At 38.3% G+C, this 18,944-nt stretch overlaps 1 protein-coding gene across 3 annotated transcripts in view; it reads left to right on the plus strand.

Moving 5' to 3' along the window:
* The window catches only part of TMEM212 (transmembrane protein 212), a 36,791-nt gene that overhangs the window by 1,974 nt on the left and 15,873 nt on the right, over window positions 1-18,944 (plus strand). For 2 of the 3 annotated variants that reach the window (XM_074298194.1, XM_074298195.1), the window contains exons 2-3: window positions 10,354-10,413; window positions 13,802-14,125. In XM_074298194.1, the coding sequence (XP_074154295.1) occupies window positions 10,354-10,413; window positions 13,802-14,125 (384 nt within the window). Of the gene's footprint in view, window positions 1-10,353; window positions 10,414-13,801; window positions 14,126-15,662; window positions 16,737-18,944 lie in introns of those variants that run through there. The other variant, XM_074298193.1, reaches the window with a different exon arrangement.

Here is an 18,944-nt window from a genome sequence, read left to right on the forward strand (position 1 = left end):
CCTTGAAAAGTCCAGTGCCTCCCATTAGATCCAGGCCCATTTCCAATCATCCTAATCTATATCTTGCCACTGGATCCAGATGGTTCTGGAGGAGAGACTGAGGCTGGTGACTTTGCCTTGCCCTTCCTCACTTAAATCCAACTCCTCACCTTCCTCAATATTATGGTCTTCTTCCAGAAGGAAGAACAAATTCCAACAAAAACAGCAATTGGTGTAATATCCACTGCACCTGGGCTGGAGTCAAGAAGTCCTGAGTTTAAATCCATTCTCAAATACTTATTAAGCTGTGTTACTCTGGGGCAAGTCACCTTCATTTCTGTCTGCCTTTCCTCCCACCCCCCCAACTGTAAGATAACACCTTCTTAGGGTTGTTGTAAGGATCAAATGAGATAATGTATGCAAAGTACTTTACCAACCTCAAAACCCTATATAAATGCTAGCTTTTATTATCCTCAGGACCTTGAACAGGATGATAGCTAGCATAAGTTGGCACTTAATAAATAATTGTAAAATTAAATATATGTAACTGAAAACTCTGAAGGTCTTTCTTGAGCTGTTATTCAGAGCAAAGGCAAGGGGAAAGGCAAGAGAACAATCATTTATTTAATGCTTACTATATGCCCCTATACTATACTAAGTGCTTTACAAATATATCTAATTGAATTTAATGATTTCTCTATACTCCTTGGAGGTAGTTATTATTATTCCCATTGTACAGTTGAGGAAATTGAGACAAAGAGAGATTAAGTGGTTTGCCCAGGGTCCAACTAGTAGGTTTCTGAGGCTGGATTTGAACTCTGACTCCAGCCCCAGCCTTTTCCATTTACCACCTCAATACCCCAGAGCAGAAATTGGAGTGACAGGACTATCCCTGAAATAGGAGATGGGAAAACAATCTCCAGGACTAGACCTGCCAATAAGAAAACATGGTAATTTCTAGCTCCCTTTTCCTCCTTATCTCATCCTTTATCATCTGTCTAATCATATCCTAGGTTTTTGATTCAAAAAACACAATCATGACTTTCTAGGTTATCACATCTAGCCCCCTCCTTTTATTTTGAGGAAAAGCAAAAATTATTTGTCCAAGGTCATAGATAGTTTGTCTGGACTAGATTCTCTACTCTGAACCCTTTGCACAATGGCACATTCCATTTACATACCATGTGATCTCCATCCTTGTCTCTTCTGCTCTATCCTGCCTCCTATTAGAACCCTTTGCCCAAGTCTCTTATTACTTAGGGAACTTTTCCCCTTTTGTTTCTGGACCATTTAAGTGACCTCCGTCCTTATCCCTTCTGCTCTATCCTGCCTCTTATTAGAACTCTTTGCCCAAGTCCTTTGTTATTTAAGGTACTTTGCCCCCTTTTGTTTCTGGACTATCTAAGTGACCTCCATCCTTGTCTCTTCTGCTCTATCCTGCCTCTTATTAGAACTCTTTGCCCAAGTCCTTTGTTACTTAAGGTACTTTGCCCCTTTTGTTTCTGGACCTTCTAAGTGACCTCCATCCTTGTCTCTTCTGCTCTATCCTGCCTCCTATTAGAACTCTTTGCCCAAGTCCCTTGTTGTTTATGGAACTTTTTCCCTTTTGTTTCTGAACCATCTAGGTGACTTCCATCCTTATCCCTTCTGCTCGATCCTGCCTCTTATTAAAACCCTTTGCCCAAATCCCTTGTTACTTAAGGAAATTTGCCCCCTGCTCCTTGTTGCTGGATCACCTAAGTGAAGCTCCATACACTCTACCTCTCCCCCCACACAAACACGACATAAACTTTCTCCTCTTTCCTCAAACAGGTAGGACTTCCCTATCCTCAGTGCAAATAAAGCCTAAAAGCTGGAGCCTAACCCAGGTTTCTAATAAACCACGACTGGAGAAAGGGCAGAGAATGGGAGCTGACACCCCCCAAAAACATTTAGCATGCTTTCTCCTTCAATGGTATATCAATTATTTAAATAATTTAAGTTGGGGGGGATGATATCTCATTTTTTTTTAACAGTTTGACCTTTTCCCTAATGGAACTCCCTTTTAAAAGACACCTCACCATTTTGACAGCTTCGCCTTCCCATTATCACCTACTGATCTAGCCTTCAAAAAGCCCTTATTGACATTAAAGGTAAATGTACATTTCAATTATGTTGATTATTATTATTATTTTTTTTTTTTTTTTGCCAATGGATCATCAACTTTCAGGGACCAACAGAGGTGACCTTAGTTTTTCAAACTTTTGAAATCTCTTACTTAAGAATGTCCAAGTCCACATCACAATTATTGGTCCTGATTTTTTTTTTTTTACCATATTTACTCTGATAATTCCCATCATCAAATTATCAGATAAGTAAGAGTAACTGATATTTTCATAAGGCTCTCAGGTAATAGAATCCAATTTGGAGCTGGAAGGGATCTTAGAAATACAATCCAATCCTTTCATTTTACAGATGAGAAAACTGAGGGGTGGGGAGATTAAGTGACTCTGGACAAGGGAATAATGGCAACACTGAGTCTCAATTCTGCTGTTTGGGGAGTTAGTTGGTGGTCTTTTTCCTGTAGCCCCAAAGTGTTTTCCATGTTATCTCAGGACAATTCTATGAAATCTATTTTATTACTCCCAGTACAGGTATTATTATTCCCATTTTACAGCAGAGAAAAATGAGATCCAGAGAGGTTTTAATGCCTTACCCACTATGGAATACCAAATTAGGGTCAAAGTTCTGTGAATGCTTCACAAATATCATACTCTCATATCCTCCTTCTGTCTCCTTATACGATCAGAGTCCTTTCCTTGAACTAGACTATAGGAAATATTAGTTATTAAGAAACAGTAGTAGGGAGCAAAATTCTGAAATGTGAACTTTAGGTTGGAAAGAGAAAACCTGGGCTAGTCCAGGGTTCACTGTGGAACTTTTCTCTCGATGTGTCTCTCTCTCCATCTCTCTGTCTCTCTGTATTTCTCTGTGTCACTTGGTCTGTGTGTCTCTGCCTTTCTTTGTCTCTCTGTCTCTCTCTCTCTACCTGTCTTTCTCTATGTCTATGTCTCTCTCTCTCTCGCTGTCTTTCCCTTTCTGCCTTTTTGTCTCTTTCCCTGCCTGTCTCTCTCTCTGTTTCTGTCTTTATCTCTCTGTCTGTCTTCCTGTCTCCCTCCTTCTATCCCTCTCTCCCCTTTCTCCCTCTCCCTCTCCTCCTTGATTTCTCCCCTTTCTCTTCCTCCCCCCATCTCCTTTCCAGAGAAACTGAGGTGCCAAATGCTTCATCCACTACCTAGCCAATTGAACCAGGACATTGTAAGGATTAATGAGGCAGTGGGGCAGGTTCCCCCGGTCAAATTGCACTGAGAAGCTACATTAATTTTTATCACATTGTTATTGAGGATGCTTAAGCTGTAACTTAGTAACCAAATGGCCTGAATGAGTTACTGATTTGAGGGGGTGGGAAAGGAGAAATAGTGATAAGCAGTTTAGACCCTTGTGTTCATTAGCATAAAAAACTTTTATTGTGATAATTATTGGTATCAATGCAGATTATAAAGTTTTGTGCAATTTATGATCTTGGAAAGTCTCTTGGGGACATTGAAAAGATTAAGTGACTTGTCCAGGACCACACAGCCCATACGTGTCAAAATCAGATTTGCACCCAAGTCTTCCTAAGTCCAAAGTTGGCTCCCTGTCCTTGATTCTATGATGCCCTTAGAAAGAGTTAATCTACATTAGAAAAAATCACCCTCTCCCCAAGTTATAATTTAGACCCTGGGACACTGATTACCCTGTTCTGGGAAAATGCTTTGAGTTCTTTAGATGTATTGCAGCCAAGCAAACTCAGAGTTACCATATTTACTCTGATAATTTCCCATCACCCCCAGCCCACTTTTCCCCTGCTAGCTATAGCAATGATGGGGCAGTGGGTAAGAGGCAGAGATTAAACAAACATTTGGGTCTTGTTCTGTGCCCACCCTCAGTGACCTTCTTTAAGGGAATCTTTGTGATTCTTAGCCTTTTTTTTCCCACTACAATAATTCCCTCAGAATTACACAGCAATGAGTGTCAAACTGAATTGGACTCAACAATGCTTACCATTCCTTCCTTCCTGTCAGCAATTCCTCCTAGTTTCATGTGAAAATTGCTTTCAGTGAGCCTTTTTGTGTCTGGGAGAGACAGAAAGAAAGAAAGGGAAGGAGATGATTTACAGCTGATTTCAAGTTGGTGTTTGTTTTACTTTTTTTTTTTTTTTTTTTTTTTTTTGCTTTCCATTCCTTTCAAGTTTCAAGTTCAGAGTTTAACTGCCTTTAGCCCAAGGAAACTAGGACTGGGCAGTTGCTAGAGGCCCAACTTATGACTTCTCCCCTCCCCTTCCCCATAGCTTTGGGGGGTATATTAAAGGGACAATACCACTGGTCACAACACAGAGGAGTCAGCAGATGATATATGTATTAAATGGATGAGAGGCAAAAGGGCAGTAGTGAGGACTAACTCTATCTTCCCAGGATTGTTGGTCACAGGGTGAGTAAAGAAACCTCCCCTCAGGGTGATTGTTTTTTTTTTTTTTTTCCCACAGAAGGGGAGGGGACAAGGGATAAATATGAGGCAGAGAAATTACTCAGAAAATCTTAGAGCCCTGGATTTGGAGTCAAGAACATTTGAGTAGGAATCCCACCTTAATTACTCTCTGCATTATCCTTAATTTCTCTGAGCTTTGTTTATAAAAGAGGGGAAATAATTGTCCACACTTCATAAGGTCCATGGGAAAGCAAAGGAAAACATCAACTTAAATGCTTTTGTAAAGCTAAAAATGCATTCTTATTTTTGTTTTTGTTTTTAAATCAACATTTGAAGAATTAGGAGAAATGAGAAATTGGAATAAACATTCCAGTGTTTCTGACAGCAGAATGGAATAAAAGATCACTAGGAAGAAGAAAAGAAGCAAATACACATTTATTAAGAGGCAGGCACTCTACTAAGTACTTTAGAGATGTTGTCTTATTTGATCTTGGAAATAACCCCGCAAGGAAATGCCCATTATTATCATCCTCATTTTATAGTTGAGAAAATTGAAGTACAGAGAAATGAAGTGACTTGCCTAGAGTCATGTAGCTATTAAATTTATGGAGCTAGATTTGAACTCAGGTCTTTGAGACTCTAGGTCCAGATGGATGATGACTAGAACTAGGAACATTTTTTAAAAGGAACTTTGGAGGAGTGAAAATAATTAATTTATAGCCTCCATACTGTTTTAAGTTCCTTGGGAATAGAGATTTTTTTTTTAGCTATTATTATTATTATTATAGTTTTTTTTTTTTGTTTTGTTTTGTTTTTGCTGAGGCAATTGGGGTTAAGTGATTTGTCCAGGGTCACACAGCTAGGAAGTGTTAAGTGTCTGAGGTCAGATTTGAACTCAGGTCCTCCTGACTTCAGGGTTTGTTCTCTATTCACTGCACTACCTAGCTGCCTCCATTTAGCTCTTCTTTGTTGTAACTCCACTGCCTTGCATGAGGCCATTGCCACTTGACTTTTATCTTGCCACTGGACTTCTGGAGGAGAGAAAGGCTGACTTTGTGCAGCTCCACCTAACAAATCCAACTCACTGAGCTTGTCAAGATGTCACCTTGGTGACATCACTGATCCTCTTCAAAGAAGAACAATAACAATTACCTGCCGATATCCTGCTGGTTGATTGATTATAATAGTCTTGCAGCTAATGTAACAGGGATTAGTTAGTGGGATCCCAGGTCTTAGGAGACCAGGGAATGTAGTTTGATTGATGCTATCTTCTTTATGGATATTGGATATTGCTTCCAAGCATGCATAATGGAAAACTCTGATCTCCACTATAGACCTTGTGCATGTAATTTATGATTGTTTTTTGTTTACTTATTGAATGATGAATTGAAAGTGGGGTCTTTTTTAACTGACTGCTGAGCTAGAGTTGAATGCAAAGGGCTCTAACTGGTTAAACTGACCTGTCTAAATGCATTCATTGTTCCCAAGAATCATGTCTCCTAGTCCTTTCCTCCTTTATGCAGTTTCTTGTGAGGTTCAGTCCTAGACTTAAATGTTAAGTGTGTTTAAACCCTCATGTTTGCCTCTTCATTGCTGAGGGAGTATCAGTATCCTCATATTGCCTTCTGGACATCCAGAGCTGCACACATAATGCTTCCCAAGAAACCTCTAAAGTAGAGCCCTCTCCCAGCATAACCACCTATATCAAAACTATCCCATATCTCAAGTCATCCTTTTTAAACAAATTGACAGCTTATCCAAAATGGGATTTCTGCTATTGGATCAATGGGTCCCCATGGATTAATACATTACTATATCTTCTACCCAACACGGTTAGCTATTTATTTTTTTTTTAGCCATTTAGTGGGAGCTGCCTAAAGAAATAGTGCTGAAACCCAAAGAATAGAAAAAAAGGTCAAAATTTCTGGCAGGCCAACAGAATCTTTGACAATTTCTCAAGTCAAGAGCACATAATTGCTCACCTAGGATCAGCTTTCCTTTTGCCTAGGTGAATAAGGCAGGCGTTAAAATGTGATCTATCTGTGAACAGTAGGCAGACCATTTATTTGGAATGTAGCGTGAAGGGAAATAAGGAGACATATCTGGAAAGATCCACTGGCTAAAGAAATGATGGTATGTAACGATAATAGAATACTATTGTGCCATAAGAAATTTTGAAAGATAGGATTTCAGAAAAAGCTGAGAAGACATTTTTAAACAGATTCAAGTGAAATGAACAAAACCAGGAAAATAGCCAGTATTGTAAATTGACAAACTTAGAAAAAACTTAAGAACTCAGATTTCTGCAAAGCCAGCCACCATTTCAGAGAACCAGTGATGAATCCTGCTGTTTACTGCCTGATAGAGAGGTGATGGATTCATGGTGCACAGGAAGACAAGCAGTACATTTGGGGATTTTTATGAGGGAATTTATTTTGCTTAACTGTGCATACTTATTACAAGGGCTTGTCTTTTTTTCTTCTTCTTTTGATTGGGGAGGAAGACTGGAGGGTGAGGAAATAAAAGCTTGATAATTCAAATCCTGGAAATTACAAATTACAAACATATAGTAATTAAATTAGTAATCTATAATAATTAAAATCTATAGTAATCTATCTATAGTATTTAAATCTATAGTATTCTTTATATATATAGTAATTAAAATAATTATTAATATTAATGATAATAGCATGTGTTGTTATTTTTACATAGTAGTCTTTATTTCTCATTCATGTTTATTCCCTGGGAAATAGTGGAGGAGTGGAAACATCAATGGCTCTGAAATCAGAGAAGCCGGGTTCAAATCCTGGTTGAGATGCTTACTACTCATATTAGTGTTGGTTTCTTCATCAGCGATATGGGAGGGTTGAACTGGAAGATAATCTAAGATCCCTTCTGTGATCATTTGCTCTGTTTCCCCCAATTTATCACCCCACCCAGTACTCAATAGCTTATGTTTTCATCTGTGTTTACAGATATCTTTCTGACATATAATTCCTCTGATTTTTTTTGGGGGGGGATCTCTTTGCAATCTGATATTCTTTCTCCCTCCAGCGTCCAAAAAAGAAACATAATTTTTAAAAGGGGGATATTTCAAATGCCTGATGAAGTAGGAAGTGGATGGCCATCCATGTTCTCTCTTCCCAGTCTCCGATAGTAAAGACAGTGGGCATCTGTGCCAAGTCTTCCTGCTACCCTCCACAAGGCTGACTTTACATAGCTGCATTCCTGCTGTGCCCTCCTCTCTCAAAAGTCTTTTTTGCAGTTCTGTGTAAACAAAGCAAAATTCAGGCTGGAGACAATCCTCACAAAAATACCAGGCCACAGTAAGCAGACAGTGTTCTCCAGCTTGGGAAGGGAAGAGAAGGCCATACTTATGCCAAAATTCTTAAAAGAAACTGGAAACTGATCATCCAAGAGTTTTCAATTCTCTCCCCTGAGGGAAGCCAGCAGAGGGGAATCAACCCTCCTCTGCTGCTATCCTGCTTCAGCTTTAATTTGTTCAGTTAGTTACATGTGCATTAAGTGTGCATTGCGGTCCCTCTTTGAAAATATTGATTGTGAAGGAGTTTGGTCATCATCTTCCATCCCAACGTCAGAATACAATGGCTTTTGATCCTACTTGGCTTTTCAAGTTGTTTTATGTATGCTGGCCAGATCATATAGGGTCCCTTGGAAGCTTTCGGATTGCAGTAACCACTCACGACTACAGATGGTTCAGTTTTGATCCACGAGCTCTTTATAGGATGGCCAAGCCAAGATTGAATTTTCGGGCTCAGCTACATGAGGAAGCTTTAAAAAAATTCTGCAAATTCTTTAAATCCAAAATTCAAAATGAAATGTGCCAGGAAAATAAAAATCTAGGTCTCAAAACAATAAATCTGCCAGACCTGGAAAGAGTCAGTCTACAAAAGCAGCAAGCCACAAAACCAGCTTGGTCGATGTCCTGGATTTCCTTTTTCCTTAAAATTGTTGATACAATGCGTAGCGCCACGTCAATCTGTCCGACAGAGGCCCTGATGGTGCCATTTTTAGACCTGCTCATATTCTAAATCGTATTCCAGGCACAAATCTTCCTGGGGTCCTTTTTCAACCACAGAACATTCCACGACACATGATTTGTAAGTTGGGAAGAAATGGCTGACCACAGAATTCTAACTCTTCATACCTGGTACCCAACTCAAGCAAGAACCTGGCAGGATTTGTCAAGGACTCTCCCTTGCTGAGTTCTGATGCAACCCTTCACTTACTTGTTCAAAGATCTCTATCCTGAACACCAATCCTTCTTCCTGCTGTCAGAGAATACATGAATTGCCCCTTCTAAGACAATGGTATCACTGAAGCTAAACTAATAAAACCTCCATCTTGAATTGAGTCTCATGGGAGATCTTGATTACATTAGAAATAGTTCCCCAGTCTATTATATTACCCTAATCTATAAAGGATGCAGACTTTCTTAGAGAACAAAAATGGGAAAAAAATCCTACCATTGTTTCTTTCTCTGTGTTCTTTAACAAACTCACTTTCTTCCTTTCTTTTCTTTTTTTTTTTTTTTTGATACTTTATTTTTTAAATTAATTTTATAATTATAACTTTTTTACAAATTATCCCTTCTGTTCTGAATTTTCCCCTCCTTCCCTCCATCCTCTCCCCTAGATGGCAGGCAGTCCCACACATGTTAAATGTGTTATAGTATATCCTAGATACAATATATGTATGCAGAACTGAATTTCTTGTTGCATTGGATTCAGAGGTAAAAATAACCTGGGAAGGAAAACAAAAATGCAAACAGTTTACACTCATTTCCCAGTGTTCCTTCAATCATCAATGACAAATACTTTGTTGTGAAGGTTATAGAATCTTAGACTTAAAGTAAGAGGAGACTTTAGATCTAATCCAATCTCTTTACAGATGAGAAACTGAGGTTACAGATCAAAGGAAATCATGTGTACAAAGTATATTGCAAAGCTAAAAGAATTAAGAAAGACAAGTCGATATAATGAATAGGAGCTTCTGAATAATGGCTCTGACCTCCAAAAATATATGAATGTTCATGATATTGTATTAAATTAATATAATAGTGACATATTAATGTATAAGGTTATAAAGTAAAAAATATATCTTCTTACTTCATTGCCTTAGGGAAGGTAACCATCCTGCACAAGATGTTATTCTCTGGGTGATTTTCTTAGTTCCACAATCTGTACAAGTAAGAGAGTTGTCCTAATTGGTCTCTGTGATCACTTTCAATGCTCATAATAATAAGTTAACATTTATATGATTCTTTAAGGTATGCAAATACATACATAGACATATATACATGTATACATGTATTTTTCTTTGTATATTTGTATATTTTAACCACGCAACAACTTTAGGAGGTAGGAATTATCTTCATTTCATAGATGAGCCATTAGGTGGCTTGCCCTTGAAAGTTAGGTGACCTGCCTCAAACATTTTCTTAGCTGTATAATTGTGGGCAAGTCACAATCATGCAACTAAGTAAGTGTTTGAGGCAGGACTTGAACTCATGTCTTCCTGACTCCAATTCTGGCACTCTATACATAGTATCCCCTCACTGCCTCTGTGTTTATGATCTTAGGATCCTGGTAAAACAGGAAGTGGAACTCTGTCCCTTGTGGACACTATACCTTTACCACAATGATCATTTATTTTGCTCATTCTCACTAGAGGTTCCTTAAATTCTGATCTCTTATTCGGCTGAGGGACATGCAGTCAATAACTAACTTAGCCATTTATAGCCCTTTCTGGCTCATGATAGATCTATCATGCCATGACATGAACTCAATCTTCCCTAATCATGAATTCATTCATTGATATTTTTTTCTGTTTTTCTCCTTCTAACAGGTAATTACTGTTGGCATTCTTGTCCGCTGGGCTCACAAAAAGCAGACACAAAGATCTCTGGTAAATTTACAGGTGTTTATTATGGAGGTAGAGTTGTTGAAGATGCCAAAACAACAGAGCTATAATAATACTTGCAATTCCTCTGGTCCAACCTCCATCCCCTATAAAGATGTAGAAACCAAGATCCAGCAAAGTTAATGACTTTCCCATGACCTGGGAGAGTTAATTGGAAAGTTAACACTTAATCTTAGGTTCTCTGACCCCTACTCTGTGTTACATCTTTGGGATTCACTCAAATGTAAGGTGGTTCATTTTTTTAAAATATTACCCTCGTAAAGATACATCTCCAGTCTTTAAGGGAAGGATTCTATCCATTGAATCTTCTGCTAAACTGAGAGTTAAACCAAAAAAAAACAACTTTATTTCAACTACTAATTCTGAAAATCTTGAGTGAATCAGCCTATATTACTGCCTCTGTCATAAAAAAGTGGAATATTACATAAATAAAAATCATAGGACCATATGAGTTGGCATTACAGAGATATAGAAATTTCCCCAAATTGGAAATGAGGATAAAAATAATCTCTCCTTTGTGCTTTTTTATGTCCCAGAGGGAATTGACTATCCCTGATGTCATCATTTTAAGCTTAGTGAATTTAGATAAATGGGATCATAAATTTAGAACTAGAAAAGATAGCTAGAAAGGAGCCCAAAATAAGCTAGATGGTACAATGGATAGAGCACTGGGCCTGAAGTCAAGAAGATCTGAGTTCAAATTATGACAGATAAAAAAATGAAATGACTGAGGAAACAAAGGTTTGCGCTTCTGGACATATTGATTTATGTTATTAGTTTTTCAATTGTTTGTTTTTGGTAAGGTAATTGAGATTAAGTCAATTGCTCAGGATCACACAACCAGTAAGTATTAAGTGTTTGGAGGCTGGATTTGAATTCAAGACTTCCTGACTCCTGAGCCAGTGCTCTATCCACTGTACCATTTAGTAGCCCCTGAGCATATTGATTTATTAGGCAATGTGTGTCAATTGCTCAACAGATCAGGACCTCAAATATGGGGAGCAATTAATCCAATAAAACCCATTAATTAAAAGAAAACAATTAACCAGGATACAAAATTAGGTAATCTGATTTCTAATAAGAGGAAATTTCAGAGATTTTCCAAGTTGGGAGAGGAAAGTAAACAGGTATATTCCCTGAAATTAAAAAAAAAAAAAAGTGTCCATTCTTCCAAGTGTCAGTATTCAATCAAAAAAGAAAAAAAACATGATTAACTGATTAACTAGAGCAGGACTGGTTTCAGGTAAAACATGTGGGTCTTCTGAAGATGTATAATTGTGAGAAAGGTCTTTTCATCAGTCTTCAGATCTGACTGGGATCTGATCATCATAATGTAAGATCTCCTTTAAGACTTCCCAGCCACACAAGGGAGGTTAGAAGCAATACAATAAAGTTTTCCCATAATTTCCACAATTATATTATTTTCTCACAAGACAGAAATTGAACTAGAATTATAATTGAGTAGAAAGGGAGCCAAGATAACTCCAGAATTGAATCAGAAGATGGAGTCAGTATGGTTTACCTAATTCCCACTACCACTTGCTGTTCTCATCCCCTTAATTCCTTCAAAACAAAGCTTCCGACAGTTACTAGCTGTCCGACTCTGGGAAAGTCCCTGTTTGCCTCAGTTTCTTCAACTGTAAAATTGGAATAATAACAGTATCTAATTCCTAGGGTTGTTGTGAGGATCAAATAATATTTGCAAAGACCTTACAAGAGTGCCTGACACTATATAAAAGCATGTTTCATTTCCTATTCCTTTCCCCAAGTTCACAGAGTAAGAAAATGATAAAATCAAAACTCAATTAAATTCAGTTTTAAAAGACATTAAATGCCTACTGTTTTAAGTTTTAAAAGAGATCCAATGAAAATGAGACCTAGTTCTTCTTTTTAAATTGTCTGTAATCTAATAAATGAGAAAAGACATTAGACACAGCATGTTAGGGTGAAGAGACTAGATTAATTCACTAAGAACCCTTCCAATTATGATCCTGTATATGACTACAACCAAATATCAAAGAATGCTCTAAGTACATGCAAGAAATATAATAAAAAACTAGAAAAGTTCAAAGTAAACACAGATACTCCTAACTGGGTGTTACAAGCAAGGTTTAATGGTATAGGTTGTATCCGAGCTGAGTTTCAAAGAATGAATAGGATGTCTATAGTTGGAGGATCATGTAGTTAGAGGCCATTTTAAGGATCTGGTATGCAAAGACATGGAAGCGGTAAAATACAAAGTTTGCCCTGGAAACAGGGAATAATCCATCTGAGCTGGAAGAGAGGGTACACCATGGAAAGAGTGAGAAAGTAACTTAAAGTTCAGCATGTAAAGGAGAAGCCAGATGAGAGAGAGTAAGAATCATCCAGTAGGCAACAGATAGTCACTGGAGGATAATGAACAAGGTAGAGTCAGATGATTAGATCCATATGTGTAGAAGATTAATCAATTATATAATAGTATGTAGGATGGATACAAGAAAGCAACTCTTTCAAATGAGTGTTTTTCTTTTGGACTTCATATCTCTTCCTCAGAGTTTCCTATCATGTCATCATGAATTTTCAATTGGAATGAATATTAGAAATTATCTAGTCTAATCCTTTTTTTTGTGGATGAGGAAACTGGGACCCACAGAGGTCAAATGACCTTGCTCACTATTATTGAGGCAATACTTCAAAAGCAAGGAAACCTTTTGAAGGCTGGCACTCATTTATAACTTACTCAATAATTCTTAGAGTTGCTTGAAGCTAGAGAGGTCTTCCTAATTCCAAGGCCTGCCTTTCCCCATCAAATTACACTATTTCTTCTACTTCCACCAAATCACACTACTTCTACTTCTCTGTAAGAGCTTTTAGAGAGAGCTAGCCTTGGAGTCAGGAAAACCTGAATTCAATGTGTACCCCTGACCCATACTGTCTGTGTGACCCTGGGCAAGTAAGTCAGCTCACTTCTTGGTATCCTAGGCAACTCCTTAATACAATAACTTGAAGAAGAGATGCTGAACTATTCTAATTAAGGGCCTTTTCTCATTCTAGTGAATTCAAAGATCTAGTCTCTACCAGTATTATTATTTCCATAGTAATATTAGTGTATCTTCAAGCCCCATTGCTCAATGAAATGATTCCTTCCATTGTCTTCCTTGCCCCCCAAAAGCAGAAATACCACCATTCAGAGAACTCCCAGAATGGGTTGGAGGGAATCTTTTTTTTTTTTTTTTAAATCAGGATCTATCCTCTTCATTAGCTTAAGGAAGCTTTTCTCTCTTGTCTTTGCTAGCTGTCAAACTATCCTCAAGATCTAATTGGAGAGGATTAGGATGACTTGGAAAAAAAATCCCCACAAAAATTAACAATTCCTTTTTCTCCTTTTCAGTGGGAAGCTAGTTTCACCTTTGCCATCTTGAGTGTCATCGGATGTCCACTTCAAATGGCAATTGCCATACAATCTGCCCTTTTGGGGCCATATTGCTACTACTCATTTTCAGGATTTGCTGGAACCAATTATCTGGGTTATGCAGTGACATTTCCTTTTCCTTATATAAGATACTCATCAGTATGTGTGGATCCATCCCACTATGAAGAGTACCACCTGATTCTACAAACCCTTGACCTAACTTCCGGTTTGGTCATGCTCTGCACATCTCTGGCTATTCTGGTCAAGCTTTTTTCCAGGCTCTTCCAGTTTGGAGATTTAAATGTAAGTCCTTAGGATCAATGATCCTATTCAGGAATAAGGAGATATAGACATAGTCTCTGTCTAGTCAGATCCCAACTAGATGGCCATAGTCAGTTCTGGGAATCAGAGTAGAAAAGATATTGATGAGTTGGACAATATCCAGAGGAGTACAACAAATATGGGGAAGGATCTCAAGTTTATGCTATATCAACCAAGAAATCAAGAATTTATTAAGCAACTATCTGGGTCTAGGTATTGGGAATACAAAGACCAAAAACCATCAGATTCTGGCTTCAGAAAGCTTATTTCTTTGGGGAAGGAAAGAATGGACATATATAAGCATATAGAAATAAACAGACATAAATAATTTAGAGAGAGGAGAAGACATTAAGATAGGTCGGTAGAACTGGGCCTGCAGGAGAGAAGCCTCATTGGGACACAATAGGCCTCTTTAAGAATTAGAAAAGAAAGAGGGATTAGATTTGCTCTGCTTGGTCCCAGAAAGGAGAAATAAAGAGAAAGGCTGGAAGTCACAAAGAGACAAATATACATTTTATGTCAGAAGAAAAAAAAAGTTCCTCAAAATTAGAGCTATCTAACATTGGAAAGGGCTACTCTGGGAATGGGTTTCTCTTTTTTTTTTTTTTTTATATAGTTTTTTTTTTTAATTTTAATTTTATTTTATAATTATAACATTTTTTTGAGAGTACATATGCATGGGTAATTTTTTACAACATTATCCCTTGCACTTACTTCTATTCAGATTTTTTCCCTTCCTCCCCCAACCCCCTCCCCCAGATGGCAAGCAGTCTTATATATGTTAAATATATTACAGTATATTCTAGATACAATATATGTGTGTAGAACCGAATTTTTTGTTGCACAGGAAGAATTGGATTCAGAAGGTAAAAATAACAGTTTACATTCATTTCCCAGTGTTCCTTTTCTGGATGTAGCTGGTTCTGTCCATAATGGGTTTCTCTTTACTGAAGGTCTTATATAGAGCATACTCTTGCCTAATAAGTTAATTTCCCTAATACGTTGATCTGATTATATGACTCTTCACTGGTCCCCCAAAGTCAAGATAACTACTGTAAATCATACTGGTTTTGGGTACGTTAGAAAGTATGATTTGGGTAATTTAGACCCAGAAGTTCCTTCCATTTTTGTAACCTGACTTTCTTTCCTGTTTCATTTTTTTTAATGAGTGCCCACCACTATGAGTAGGTCACATATCCAGTGACATAAGTTGACATGACAGTTAAAGGTACAACCATAATTATCATGACTCAATTCCTGATTATGTCCAAACTCATTGGTCTCAGAAACTAACCAAAGAAGGGAAATCCAAAGTTCTGTAAAAGTTAAAAGGGTGGGTGGGCTGACTGCCACTGGATTGCTCCAAAAGTTTGGCCTTCCTAATGGAAATACTGCCAACATTAGTCAAATGCAGACATCTTCATTTAGATCCTCCCCCTTGGAACTCAGGAGAGTCTAAACAGCATATGTTTTTTGGCTGAAAAGTAAAAGAAACCCTCCCAGACTTTTCTCTCCATAGATGATGAAGATGACGAAAGGCGCTCAGCCACCAAAATACCCCACAAACCATCAAGCAATTCAATCAACGTTCCTTGACCTCCTATGATATGTGACACATCTTGGGTCAGAGAGGAGGAATCATAGTAGAGGAGCTTGTATATTCCCACTTCAAACAAATTTTGAGATGGAAGGAAATATGAAAGGAAAAGGAAGAATGACTCCCCCTTTTCTTTCCCACTACCTTCTTCCTCATCCTGTGACTCATATCCCTTCCCTGAGGACTTCTCATTCCCCTAGCTAATGGAAAGAAGGGGTAACAGGAGGCTAAAAGAACAGAATTGCAGAAGCAATGGTAAAATGTATGTATTAAAAAAGAAGTTTCAGATACGATGATGAAATTTTAATCGAAGAAAATTCAAACCTCTCCCAAGGATAACTAAAACATTATTCCCCATTGCTTTAAACTGTAAACTTCCTGAATGTAGGAATCATCTCACTTTTTTACTTGTATGCCCGGCATTGATCACACGGCATGACATGTAGTAGGTGCTTAATACCATTTGGTGATAGGTGATTATATTGTCCATCTTTGAATCCTGACTTTTAGAAAATCAAAAGTCGTGCTCCTTGAGCAAACTGATGAAACTTATCCATCTGGTTTGTCCTTTACTTAGTCACGCTAGACTCTCTTTGAAAGTTACAATTCAAAGTTCTCTTTTCTGTCTTTCTGGCCAACCCTCTCTGCCTCCCCCTCCCTTTCCCCTAGACAATCCACTATCTCATTTGATTCTCCCAACAGCCCTTTCAAGAAATAAGGCAATCGCACAAAGCAAAGTCAGGAAAGATTGGAGAGCCTTTGATTCACTCTGGCATCTAATTTATGGGAATACCATGAAATCAGAGTTGTGGGAGGAAGAATACTTGAAAGAGAGGTAAAGTTCTGACAGAAATTTTCTTCCTAATCTGTTTGGATTTGGGGTTCATGCTTGCTCAGCATCTAATTTAGAATCCCAGAATCCAATTTCAAGAGACTGGCAGCCAACTCTCACTTAAAGAGCCTCCTCTCTGTTACGTCTAATACAAGTCCAACTTTTCCTTGAAGACCTAAAGAGAGAAAGAATCCATGGTCTCCTGACATCGACCATGTGGTTTTTAATCATGGAGTTTTTTGGTCATGTAAAATTGAGCTTAATATTGCAATCTGTAAAATCTATTCATTGTTCTGGATTATCTCCAAGCAGAGGAAGGCTAATGGATCTGAGGTTTGACCACCATTCATACCCCTTCCACTTATCAAAGTTTTCTCTCTCTCCTCCAAGCTGAGTATATCCAGGTCTTTCAAACTAGGCTCAAGTAGACCAGTAGGCAAAATCTCACCGGGAGTGCTCCTAGGAAGAGGAAAGTTCATGTGGAGTTCAATGGCCAAAATGAAGAAGTGGTCGCACTGATAACTTCCTATTTTTAACCAATTATTTTTGCTAACCAGGTGCTGTTTTTTAGACTACTGAGTGATGCACTCTGGGTTGCATTCTTGGCAAAGCTCTAATTGGCTAGTTCCAGGTATGGCCCTTGCTGCCAAGGTTGCTCCTAATACTAAACTTACAGCTAGATCTTAGCTCTAAAGCTGAGAGGAGCCTGGGGGATCATTAGCTCTAAAGCCCTCATGTTCCAGATGAGGTCCAGAGAGCAGAGCTGCCTTTGCCTAAGGTCACATGGGCTCTAAGTGGAAGAGCTGGGATTTAAGCCCACATTCTCTGATTGCCAGTCTAGGATTCTATGGCACATGCTGCTTCTTGACCAAGGTCTATCACAGGGAGTAGTTGAATCTTTATTCTCTGTCTCCAGAACCCTTTTCATAGTCTACCCCTATTCACAGTTAGTTATCTGGAGTGAGATATGAGGAAAGCTAGAAAAGAGAAAGATGAAAGAGAGGACAATTCTTTGTGGAGCTGGAGGGTCTACCAGTAAGGAGTATTGCACATCATTCCAGATTCTTTCTGTGTGTTGATTGGTTTTGCATAATTTATTTTCACATCTTTTTTTTTTTAATTAGAAAAAAATCCTATGGTATAATGACTCTAGAAGCATCTATTTACCTACTTCTGGAGGGCAAGAGGGGAAGGGATACAGGAAAAACTGAGATGAGGTAAAAAAAGATATCGATAAAAATATTTTTAAAGGGAGGAGGAAATAGAGAAGAATGAATTAAAATTGAGCAAATTCACATTTCTTCCCTCAGGGACAGTTTTAAGGTTTCCTTTCTCTGTTGGGGTCGATGAGAACTAGATTCAGAATGATTCTCAAGCAGGTATCTCTGCTGATCCTGCCTGAGGGAATGCTGGGATAGCATATTTGCTTGGGAGGAATGATGCTTTCTCCTAGCCCAGGCTCCTCTAAGAACCACTGAAGGACAGCTAACACAGCCCTAGTTTGGGGTGACAAATCTCCAGCATCTCTTAGCAAGTAGCATGCCCTCGGTGTACATGCATTTTTAGGATGAGACAGCCCAGAATAATCCATAATGGCAGTGCATCATGTTATATTAGCAAGGCTGAGCTGCTGATAGAAATGAATTATGACATTTTGTGTTAATAGAGATAGCAAGGTTTCGAGTCCAGGGCAACTGTGTAGAATCTGAGAAAGTTCAGAGTCAGTATCCAAAAAGATTTTGACAGGCTAGAATACTGGACTAAACCAAAGAAGATGAAATTTAAAAGGGATGAATATAAAATCTTACACTTGGGTTCAAAAATCAGCTTCAAAAGTGGGGGGGGGGCAGCTAAGTAGTGCAGGAGATAGAGCACCAGCCCTGAAATTAGGAAGACCTGAGTTCAAATCTGGCCTCAGACACTTAACACTTCCTAGCTGTGTGACCCTGGTCAAGTCACTTAACCCCAATTGCCTCAGCAAAAATAAAAACAAACAAACAAACAAAAGTAGGGTAGAAAGAAAAGCATAAGTACCTATCCTGAACCAGGCACTATGCTAATTGATTTTCAAATATCTTACTTGATCCTCACAACTGACATTGAGGAAATTGAGGCAAACAGAAGCGACTTTCTCAAAGGTCACACATTTAGTAACTATCTGAGGCTATATTTGACGTCAGCTCTTTCTGACCCAGGATCAATGTTCTATCCATTGAGCTACCAAACTGCCTCCAAAATAAATAAGTACAAGATGGAAATGGTCATGGAGAGGGGAAAGAGTAAGACTGAATAGCAACATATCTGCTAAAGAGTACAGATTTATCATGGGCTGCAAATTAAAAATGAGTCAACAGTGTGATGTCATACAAGAA

The sequence above is a fragment of the Sminthopsis crassicaudata genome, chromosome 3 (assembly GCF_048593235.1).
Source record: "Sminthopsis crassicaudata isolate SCR6 chromosome 3, ASM4859323v1, whole genome shotgun sequence".
NCBI classification, from domain to species: domain Eukaryota; kingdom Metazoa; phylum Chordata; class Mammalia; order Dasyuromorphia; family Dasyuridae; genus Sminthopsis; species Sminthopsis crassicaudata.